The 11654-nt window shown below is 43.3% G+C and overlaps 3 protein-coding genes across 3 annotated transcripts; 1 reads left to right on the forward strand and 2 right to left on the reverse strand.

Annotated features, from left to right (window-relative positions):
* Window positions 1–137: 137 nt before the first annotated feature.
* PCOAH_00011240 (Uncharacterized protein) lies at window positions 138–1834 on the reverse strand (the record flags this gene model as incomplete). Its single annotated transcript, XM_020057933.1, has 2 exons — window positions 138–215; window positions 326–1834. 2 exons carry the CDS (start codon window positions 1832–1834, stop codon window positions 138–140), a joined length of 1587 nt encoding a protein of 528 aa, XP_019913412.1.
* Window positions 1835–4043: 2209 nt separating this feature from the next.
* PCOAH_00011250 (Uncharacterized protein) lies at window positions 4044–5615 on the reverse strand (the record flags this gene model as incomplete). The annotated part of the gene is made up of 2 exons (XM_020057934.1): window positions 4044–5186; window positions 5604–5615. The coding sequence occupies 2 exons, from the start codon at window positions 5613–5615 to the stop codon at window positions 4044–4046; spliced, it is 1155 nt and encodes a 384-aa protein (XP_019913447.1).
* Window positions 5616–8430: 2815 nt separating this feature from the next.
* On the forward strand, window positions 8431–8730 carry PCOAH_00011260 (High mobility group protein (HMG protein); the record flags this gene model as incomplete). The annotated part of the gene is made up of 1 exon (XM_020057935.1): window positions 8431–8730. The coding sequence occupies one exon, from the start codon at window positions 8431–8433 to the stop codon at window positions 8728–8730; it is 300 nt and encodes a 99-aa protein (XP_019913526.1).
* Between the last annotated feature and the right edge of the window lie 2924 nt (window positions 8731–11654).

Raw genomic sequence — 11654 nt, forward strand, 5'->3', positions numbered from 1 at the left:
AGCAGATCGAGTGTGAGGGAAGTTACCAACGGGGAAAGTACCACCATTTGGTCACCTCTAAGTAAACGCATACATTTTTCGCGTAGTTCTGTGTCCCATTCGGTTGATCCTTCCACTGATGACCACCCCCTGGTGCACTAAATCAGTTCCTTCACGGTACTGGCCAGGTATTTCTCCATGCTGATGTCCCTCATTTTTTTACTCTCACAGTGAATCTGCAAAGGGAAGGTGGTGGTGGGGAAATGGACAGGGAAGGAAAGCACAGAGGTTAAGTAGAGTTAAGCAGACGTGAGGCACCTTGCGGCGAACGCGCGTGGATGGTTACCCGGTTGGCTAGCTCTTGCGTGTACAGATCGAAGGATGAGTGCGCCCTGGAGTCGGTCGTGAAGTAAAGCAAACACAGGACATGGGTGAGTAAATTTAAAAAGCTTTCATATGTTTGGTTGTCGTCTTCCGCGGGGGTCATGATCTGTCTGTCCAAATGTTCAGTGAAGGATCCGCAAACATTGCTGCTATCGTTGGAGGTGGTCTTCTGCAGGTTGTCGTCTATGTCCGTGTAGCTACTCTTGGCGGAGTGGTTCCTTTCTCTAATTTTATTTTTCGTAAGTTCCAAATTTTTGTTAATTATATGATCTAGAATGTGAGAATATTTTTTGTTCAGGAAGATGTTCTCCGTTGGGAACTGCGTCTGACTGTCCTCTTTGGGAGGGATCCCTAAGGTGCTGCTCCAAATGGGGGTAGCGTTCTGGTCAGAGAGGCTCACATCGGAGGGTGTTTTCTTGACAGGGTCGATCCCCCATAAAGAGTCCTCCACGTGGCTAGCCAAACGGTCCGGCAGATGCACCCCCGAGTCCATGTCCGAAATGTCCAAGTTGAAAAGGTGCATAAACTTTTTCAAAATGTTTAAATATAAGGTGTACTTATAGTCATAATTATTGAGGTAGGAGAAAATTGAATTTTTTTTTTTTTTTCCTGTTAAGGTATTCTCGTAGGTATTAAACTGGTGGTCATAGCAGTAGGTGCTCCGTCTTCTGTCATGAGTGGGGCCATCCTGCAACGAGAGTAGTTTCTTCTCACGGTTGGGGATTCTAACCGAGTTATACTTCACGTCGACACTTCTGTTTCCACCCCTATGGGAATTATTATTTTTCCCATGTTGGTAGTTAAAAAACAACGAAGAGGAGTTACACCCTTGCTGTGCGGAGGTAGTCTCCTTGGCAGAACTCCTCCCCTGATTCTGTCCCTTAAACGAACCATATTGAATTTTACTCACTACGGTAACGTTAGGATAAGAGGGGATGTCTATTTTGCTGCAGAAGGGGATGAAGTACTCCTTTATTTTTCTCTGTTCTGCTAAGCCATGTAAATTAGGACAGTAGTACCTATTACAGTTGGCCTGCATATAATCTTCACACCTTTTCGTTTTATAAAGCAGAGGGTGGTAATCTATTTCTTCCTTACTGTGTGCCAGTGGACATTCAACCCCTAGTGGACACTTGCTCTGATTTTTCTCCTCAATATATTTGTAAAAATTATTGTTCACACTTCCATCCTTGTTTGTGAGGAATAGGGAGTTTCTGAAAATGGTGTTTCGCTCTTCTTCATCCTGGTCAGTCTGTTTTCCCTTTTTCATAAAAAAGGGGCATGACACAGGGATGTACCTCAGGTAGGACGGCAGGGAGATGTAATACGGACACCTCCTGATCCACTTTGCGCTATGACTGTACTGACATCGGTCCAGCCCGAATTCACATCCCCCCTTGGCCAACCGCAGGCACTGCTTTGTGCGGAACCGGTATAGGTCCTCTTCGCTCAGCAGGGGGGTGCACGCCATGGGGGGGAGCGCTCGTAATCAACGCGGGGGTAGAAATAGTTAACGTGGTAGGGACGATCGCATACACTTCCCCGTGGCGGGAACCAACATAAGAGGCGGGGAAAACAGAAAAAAGCGACACACTAAGATGATGGGGGAAAAAATTATGCCACAATCGGGAAGATAGCGGGGTGTGTAAAAAAAAAAAAAAAAAAAAAAAAATTAAGAGAAAATCACTTGTAGGCCATCAAACCTTATAAGCTTCACTCGCATGCAACAAAAAAGAAAAAAAAAAAATAGCCGCAAAAGGAAGCACAACCAAATGGGAAGTAAAATTGCCGCTATGTCACTTACGGTGTGTACGAGTAAAATACATATGGTCAGGAAAAAGAAAAAACAATCTTAAAATAATGAAGCAACGGATAAATTGGTAATCCCACCATTTATGAATGTCAGATAGGGGATTCACCTCGAGCTTGTCATGCACCTTGCCTTGGTATTTTTACACCACTGAAGGTGTGTAACAGGGTGAGAGATTCGATTTTGCATGGTGAGCTGCTTTTGGGTTAATTTCCCCGATGAATATTTTCCTCTTGTTCGTTCATTTTGCGTAATTAACACTTGTTTTTATTTGTTTTTTTTTTTTCTTTAATTGTAATCAGCTCTGGTTCGCGGTTTTCGGGGTTGTAAAAAAATTGCTTGCGTGACGCTTTGCTTGTTCTGATCAACTCCTTACAGGTGTTGCTCAACTTGGGGACTTTTTTTTTTTTTTTATGCCCCTCGAAAATTGAGGCTCATCGGGGGAAGTAAAAAAGGAACCAAAAAAAAAAAAAAAAAAAAGAACGCCGATCTATACACCCACGTGATCAGGCACAAGTGTTGTAAGAACAGAACAGAAACTACAACAGTAACAAAAGTAGAAAAGTTAATACTTTTTGTTAAAAAAAAAAACATTCTGAACTTTTTTTTGCGATTTACACAACGTTTGTCAATATGCGAAGGAAGAAAATAATTCCCTTTTTTATGACCATTTTGCGAAACCATTAGCCCCTCCACCATCACCACGAAGGGGGTTAATTTTTCACCTCCCTTTCTGCCCATGCATGCAAGCTCTGTACGTAAAATAAAAGGAAAATTCAATTTCCCCCTTAGCCAAATGGAACGATGTTAAAAGGGAGTAAATGTAAGCATAGCGTGGGGAGGGGGCCCTTCCCCCAAGTTGGGAACTCCTCGGTTTGCGCTCATAACTTGGCTGAACGGAAGTAATTTTGCGGAGGATTAAAGTTTCAGCCAACCCCACACATGTGTCAACAAATGGGAAAGGCGCAAAAACGAAAATTCGTTTTTTTACAGAATTGGCATTTTTGCGAATGGGGGACTTATGCGCGGGAAATAAACGTCGCATTTCCTGTGTGTAACGGAATTTTCCTGAGCTAGCTATTTTAAAAAAAAAAAAAAAAAAAAAAAAAAAAAACTGACTTGTTCATAAAAAAATGCAACACCTTATTGCTTATTCGTCAGCTGGAGAAGAAACGTTGCAACGAGGAGTGGAAGAGCTCATGTAGGTTGACCAGTAAAGGTGCCTATCTTCCCCCCATCGACAATAGCGATTTTAATTTGTTCAGATTTGCTTTCGTTGGGTTGTACGTAAATGTGCGATAAAGCTACCGTAACGAAGCGGCATTTTATTTTATTTTCTCCACTGCGATGGAAAATATCACAACCCCTGGAGCTTCCGCCGTTTCAGCCCCCACGAAAGAGCGATCCAATTTTGTGCACCCCCCCCGTGTGCCGCTTTGCTTTGCGTGCCCTTCCATGGCACCTAAATCTAGGGATGCCCTTTTGAAGGAATTGTTGCGTTTTTTTCCTTTGGTCGGAATTCAAATGTGCCTCGCGGGAGGTACAAAAGAATTGGTGCACACACGATGGCGGCTACATACAATAATGATGTTACAAACATGGAGGTGTTACCCAAATGGCTAGTCGACCAAATGGCTGTTCGGCCAAATGGCTAATCAGCCAAATGACGAATTGACAAATCGCTACACGTGCGTAATTTAACACATAAAAAAAAAAAAAAAAAAAAAAAAAAGCATATAAGATAAACGTTGGAGTGTCGTGGGGCGTTCAAGGAGTCCCCTTCGGCTCTGCGCAGTAGGCGTAATTCCGTGAGCTAACGCACTGGTGAATATGTATTAAAATATACAAGCGGGCAAATGGGGGAAGGTCACTAAAAAGCGGGGGAAAGGGGTCTGTTAAAGCCACCCCGCCTGTTCATATACTGGCGATATTTCCTTTTCGTCCTTCGATTAATACCAGACAGGTCTGTCTCGTTGTGACATTTGTTGTCTGTCGTACTGAATTCACTAATACCCATAACTTTTTTTAACAATTCCCCTTCGGACAAATCTTCCTCCTTATCCTCATCAGAGGAGTCACTATATTTCCTATTGTCATTTAAGTGTTGCTGTGCTCCAGCAACTTTATCGTTTACGTTTCCATGGTGGTTAACCGTGTCCTTTAAATTGTATTCCCTAGAAGGGCTACCATTATTATGTGTATATCTGCCACTACGTTTTTCTACATCATTGTACCTGTCGTCGATGCTGTGGCTGTCGGGGGAGTTGTTCCTCCTGCCACGCCTGTCCTGATTTTCAGAGATTGCCGCACTGCCTATGCTGCTTCTTTCGTGCCTCCCGCTGGAGAGCCTCTTCGTGCTCCCGTCCCTGTCCCTGCGTCTGTGCCTACTGTGACTTCGACTTCTGCTTCGGTGTCTGTGTCTGTGCCTGTCGTGGTGACGATCCCGATCACGGTCCCTGTCACGTTCTCTGTCACGATCTCTGTGTCGGTCCCTATGTCTGTGCTTGTGTCTATGCCTATCTCTGTCTCTGTCTCTTTCCCTGTCCCCATCACTGCTTCGGTCGCTCCTGCTTCTGTGCCGATGTCCGTGTCGGTGCTTGTGTCTGTCTCGGCTTCTGTGCCTCTTCCTGTGTCGACTCCTGCTTCGACTTCTACTTCTACTTCTATTTCGGCTTCTCCCGCTGCTGCTGGTACTCCTCCTACGCTTGCGTCGGTGCCCGTCTCGACTCCTTTCCGCACTAATAACATCGCTCATGCTCCCAAGGGAAGCACTCCGTTGCCCGTCCTTCCTTTTTTTATGTAAAGCATCATTTCGCTCCTCGTGAATGTATTCCCCCTCGTCCTTATGTTCTCTTCCCTTTTGTTCTTTTCTTTTCCTGTCGTTATTAGAGGGTCCATCGTCCTGCTTCGTATAACCCTCTTCGGCATCACCATGGTGATTTATTCCCTTGGGATTTGCTTCCTCTGTGTTTTCATTTTCCCCCTTTGGCGGTTCCGGTTCAGTCGCTTTTCTCTTAAAAAACGAATTAAACATGGTTAGCGCGGGGCACGAGATGAAAAAAAAGTGACAAATAAAAGGGGAAATAGAAAGGGCAGCAGAAATGGAAAAAAAAAAAAAAACTGAGGCGCAGCTTTTTCTCTCCCTCTCCGCTGCTACGGATAAGTATCACAAAACAGATGATTTTTTTTTTTTTTTTTTTTTTGAAAATTTCTCCAAACCAAAGATTTGGTGTCACTCCCGCTCGTCCATTTGCCCCAACGAAAGTAGAACCTCCATTATTTGCAGAGAAAAAGGTGTCATTTTGCATCCGGCGGGGCAGAGTGAATAATATTCAGGGGCTTCGCTTCTTTCCTACCTGCCCCGTGAAGGTCGAACGGACGGATAAACGCGCTCGTGGGATACAATTACATCCACGCGTGAGTGTCTCACCGTCGCGGCCATCGTACGTTTCAATCTTTTTGCATTTTCTGCATTTGTTACAGTTTGTGCACTTTTTCAACTTTTTACAGTTTTTACTTTTTTCTCCATCTTAGCTTCCCCCCCAACGGAAAAGGAGAACAAAACTTCCCCTGGCAGCCGAAAAATGGGAAAGAAATTATTCCATCCAGGGGAGTTAACAACTCCTATAAGGGTTGTTCACCATGGAGCGGAAGAATATATCCATTCTTTTGCAATACCAATATATATGGATGCCCCTTTTTTTTTTTTTTTTTTTTTGCGTCTCTCCAGTGGACAGAGTTGTACGCACGTGATAGTAAAAATTTTAAATCGTTCATACTATGCAGAGAGCATGTCAGTAATGCGAACAGGTTTTCTTTAAAAAGGCAATTTTTTCTTTTAAACCGTCACTGTGGATACCCTGTTAATCCAGTTGGTTGTGGCACGTCTGTCTGGCGAACCCGTGTTGACAAGAGTTGCATACGTCTAACGGAGGATAGGTGGAAGTAGATTGGAGAACCATGCGAGCTCCGCTCCGTCGGTTAATCGCATGTGGGCGTTGGCAGATTAAATCACCCGTTAGCTTTACATAATGGGAATATATACATGTGTATTTATATTTATATGATACTCCTCTGTTGGGACCACGTAGGGGTGAGGGTAGTTACTCTTCGCCGCATGTACGGAATGGTACACTTGTACCTTCTCATCTCATGTTTGCAATAATTTTCCAGTTGCATTTCCCATGAGTAGTAGTGAGCGTGATTGCTTCCCTCTATCCGCTCGTGCAACAGCAAAAGTGAGCTGCCTACCCACCGAACGTGATGACTGCCGATGGGTGTTTTTTAAAAAAAAAAAAAAAGTGGATCAAGTGAACAACTGGAAAAATGTGACAAATGTTTCCTAACTGTAAGAACGTTCCGCACGCGGTGGTTGAAGAAGGCAAAAAAGAAAAGAATGGCATAATGTAGAAAGGGCCAAAAGTATTGCATGAGAACCTACTTTGTGCAATATCAAGGGGCACACAATAATACCTGTAGGATGGCTCACTCATGTATGTACGCTAGGCGATTTGGCAATTTTGCTTGCACACGAAAAAAAAAAAAAAAAAAAAGCGCAACCTCGGTAGGTACATCTGTAGGCATAAATAGGCACATGTAGGCAGACGTTTTACGACCCTTTCGTGCGTGCCTTCGACGAGCACATGGTCATGGCAAAGCGGGATGCCCCCAAAAGAGGGCACATATCTGCCACGTCTGTGCATGTCCGCCGTCCTTTCGAAGCTGCTACGGTTGCCTTTCTTCTCCCGGTTGTTAAACGCAATTCAAACTGGGTTGCGTTGTATTGGAACCGAGTTGGACTTAAAGCTAATGTTAAAGTTTAATTGGCCTCCCTCACCCCCCTTGTGTGTTTTTTTTTTTTTTTTTTTCCCCAATCCGTACAGGTATGTGGTTATACCTTGTGCATGCATACACTCCTTGCCCCCGCGAGCATTTCAAACTTTTTTAAAAATTAAATTACATATTACAGTTAATGACCTGACTGCTTGTGTGAATATTAAAAGAAAATTTCTTTCCCATCCCTGTCATTTTGTTTCCCCCTTTTTTTCCCCTCTTTTCCCCTTTTTTCCACCTTTTTTTTTCCATTTTCCACACCACTCCACATTTTTAATCTTCACCTGGGACATCCGAACGGGAAAAAAACAAACTGAGAAATAAACAGCCGTAATGGAGAAGATGGTAAAAAAACGAAAAAAAAAAAAAAACAACCCCTTACGTGAGTCATTTCGCTAATGTTAAGCATTTTCATTTACGCTTCAGCAAGGCTGCCAATGTCCTTCCTACATATCCTCTGTTGCTTGCTTCCATATGAACAAAGGCAGCCAGCTGCTCCATGGCCTGCTTCATGGACGTCACCTATATATGTAGGCTTAGCTGCTTATGCGTAAGGAGTATCACCCCCCTACGTTGTTACACCAACGTGGTGTTTTATTGTACACATATGAATTTTCCATCTACATATACCTGGCCCCTTTCTTTTCACGTCGAGTTTGCTTTTTTAGCACTGCTTTCACCCAAACGGTGTTTTTTTTTTCTTGCGTTGCATTTGCTTGCCACATAGATATGTCTTCTCGCCATACATATTCCACGTGTGTATGAGTTAACACCCGCAACGGAACGTGCACCCTTATGTAGACATGTGCAACCGTTGCCTCCACCTGATTTGTCAAAGTGGCCTCCTCATGATAATGTTGCTTTGCATTTTACTATAGAGTCGTAGTTGCTCTGAAAAATGCCCCCTCGTTTGCGTCACGTTATGTTAGCATTCTTGTCACATTGTTACGTTGTTACGGTGTTACGTTGCTTCTTTTTTTTTTTTTTTTTTTTCACCTTGCCGTTCATACGTTTCAGCTAGCCATTGTCTACATGCGTATGTATTCCACTTGGCTGGAGGACAAAGAAACATTTTCCCCCCAACACAAGCATAAGAATCGTGATTGTTCTTTTTTTTTCCGCTTCACACTGTGCTTCCTCTACGATGCATAACTGACACGTCTGTTTTTTCACACTTTACTGTGTACTTCTCACCCGTTGCAACTTTTTTCACTTCATCGTATCGCGTAATGTGCTAACTGCTGTGTCTGTTTGTTGCCCCGTTTTTTTTTTTTTTTTACCTGCACGTTCAGGCAAAAGTGACCAAATATTTTTGCTCACGGTTGTTTTTTTTTTTTTTTTTTTTTCTGTGTTGCATCCTTTGCTTATGACATTTCTTCATGTGATGCTCCTTCTTTTGCTCCCCCCCAACGCAGAGTAACAAAATGGCAGCCAAATCGCAGAAAAAAGTTTTAAGAAAGCAAAACAAACGGAAGAAGAAGGACCCCTTAGCTCCAAAGAGAGCCCTGTCAGCCTACATGTTCTATGTCAAGGACAAGCGACTCGAATTAATCAAAGAGAAACCAGAGCTCGCCAAAAATGTTGCGCAAGTGGGCAAGTTGGTTGGGGAGGCCTGGGGGAAGTTAAGCGCCGCACAGAAGACTCCGTACGAAAAAAAGGCCCAATTGGACAAGGTCAGGTACTCCAAAGAGATAGAAGAATACAGGAAAACAAAAAAGGAGTAAAAGCCATCTGCCGGGGGTGCCGCACGTAATCATCCACACGAAAACTCATCCACACATGTACCCACCCACATGCATATGCACCTGTTTTTACCCTCACGCATACGTATGCAAAACGCGTACGCATGCCCTTGCACGAGGGGGAATTCTTTTTGCAGCCATCGCGTGCTTGTGCAGGGATAACTCTTTCTTATCATTACTGTTACGTTGCAAGGACGCAGCGCTGCAGTGTACTTTTGGCGTGTGCCTCTATGTACACATGTATGTGCATATGTATTATATATCTGCGCGCATGTAGTAGCTACCCCACGAACCGGCAATTGCACACACACACATAGACACACACAAACAGCTCATGGGCTGGTATGCTTGTAACCCCCGCACGTACGTTCACTTGTATGCGTGCCGCATTGCATATGTTCACGTTCGTATGGAACGTATGTGTTCATACATATGCATGACTATACTCTATATGTCGACTACTACGTTTAGCAACTTTTTTCATAATTCACTATTGTAGAAATATTCGCAACTTTTTTTTTTCTCTCTCTCTCTCTCTTACGAAGAATGAAAAGAAAAAAAAGGCTTACTCACTGGGGAGATAGGCCACGAAAGGTTGGTCACTAAGAAATGGTACACACAAAAAAAAATTCTTAAAAAGGCTCCATTATCACACATACAAACAAACATATTCGAATTTGTTTCCATAAATTGTTCGATGTGCTCTCGTCACAATGGCTCATGGGTCACAGTTGACCGTTTCGCCATGGTAAGCAGGCCGAAGGGGGAGTAGTAGGCACATGAACGTATTCCCACGTGGTGCAATAATATGCATATAAAGTTTGCTGCTGTGCCCAGCTTGTCGCTCACCCAGGGGCACGGTGAGGCAACATAGAAGAGTAAAGAAGGAACGCGCAGAAAACTGACACACAAAAACAAAAGTGAAAGAAAAAATTGACACAAAATCGCCTGAACAGGACAGGCGAAAGTGGGCCATCTATCGAGCCAACAAGCTTTTTCTAAAAAATAAATTATGAACGAGTCATATTTTTTATTTTATTTTTTCAAATGAAGGTCAATAAAATAACACTCACCATTTCGGCGATTTTCAAAAAAACAAAACTAAAAGGAACTGCATCTTACAGCACTAGCAAAAGGCATACCATGTGAGTAAATGTGTAACGTGCGCTCACCTGAGTCATACGGGTGCACATAACGGAATAGTGGGCATATGTATTCTTTACGTTGGTATGCCAGTTTTTTTCCGTCCCCCCAATGTGAAACCTTCTACAACGTTACAAAGGAGAAAAGGCAAAAAAAGGGGAATTCACCGAAAGGGGTTTTCGGTTAAAACAGTTCATAGCGCGCTCCTTTCTGCCAAGTGCGTATGCACATGAATGAAAAAAAAGATGGGAGGTATCAACGCGGAAAGCATCCATGCGATGATTTTTCCAGAGAGGGAACGGGCAGGAGTGTGCGTATCCCCCGCCACGAAAATGTGACCTCAGTCCATTCACTAAACTGAGCAAACACGATGGGTAATTTGCACTGGGTGGGACAACAGAATAGGGATTCCTATCTCATGCTAATAGTTATATTTTTACTTTTTCTTTTTTTAATTTTCCTGTACATGTAGATCATTATGAACAAGCTGTTTGTTTCGAAGCAGTACACATTGCTTTTTACGCGAACGTAGGGGGGGACCCTTCCCCTGTCCATTTAAAAATAACATCGTTCGCTGTTTCGCTAATTAAATTTGCCTTAGCATGGCTAATCCGTTTGTACACAAGTTACAGTGCAGTTGTACGTGCACACGGGAATGATGTTGTTTACATAAAAAAAGAAAAATTATTTTTATGTGTTACGCATGATTGGGTAAAAACTGCGCTCTGTGTTCTTCCATGGAGGGGGTGGTGGTCTACAGTACGGACATGGGACAAAATAATCCATACGTATTCTCACGCGTGGGTATCAAAGCGCATATACACACACACTGGTGCTCCCCCATGAGGGCGTTCCTCGCACGTTTTTATTTTACATTATTTTTCCTCCGCCCGAGTTATACATGACGAGAACAAAGTCCCACACTCGTTGGTAAGGATGACCACTACGTCGGTTACTTCTTCTCTTTATTCAGCTGGGAAAAAAAAAAAAAAAAGTACAAAAAAAAAGTACAAAATAAAAGTACAAAATAAAAGTACAATATAAAAGTACAATATAAAAGACATGTAGCAGCTGGGAGCATCGGAGGAGGATGTAGATACGCCAACACTCAGTGTTTGGTGCCACCAAAAGTTAACTTACCATGTCGTTCACGCGGTAATACATGAAGATGGCGCCCGGTTTTAGAAACAGTTCGTAGGAGGAGTACGTGGCCTCCACGGCCATGAAGGTCAGCAGGGCTCTTCGGATAATAGGCAGGCACACCGTTCCACAGCCGTACGACATTTTTGCAATGTTCCGTTTGGGGGGACGGGTGTGTTTCCTAATGAGGATGTATAAACTTCCTCCACGTTTGGTAAGGATAAGCGCCTGTTATACGGGTGGAAGATATGTGTGTGGCACTGGAGTAGCTCTGTTTCCTTTTATTTGAATTCCTTTAGAGCAACGGGTATGTAACTTGAAGCATACGAACAACTCGGTTGGGTGGAGTTCCTCGAATGAGTGAGTTATTTGGGGGATGGTCAAGCAGGCGGCCTCTCTGGCTCATTCGCCTAATCACGGGGCGTTCCTTTTATGTTGCGCGCGTGCGAAAGTTGTTGCCGCGTTGGTAGGAAAATTTGGCCATTTGGGGGACTCGCGAATGGGATGATATGTTAACTCGTTGTGTTCTTCCCTTTGCGCAGTTTTCACTTAACATAACCTAACATAACCTAATTTAATTTAATTTAATTTTTTTTTTTTTTTTTTTATTTATATTTCTTTTT

Source organism: Plasmodium coatneyi, chromosome 5 (genome assembly GCF_001680005.1).
Source record: "Plasmodium coatneyi strain Hackeri chromosome 5, complete sequence".
Lineage (NCBI taxonomy): Eukaryota > Apicomplexa > Aconoidasida > Haemosporida > Plasmodiidae > Plasmodium > Plasmodium coatneyi.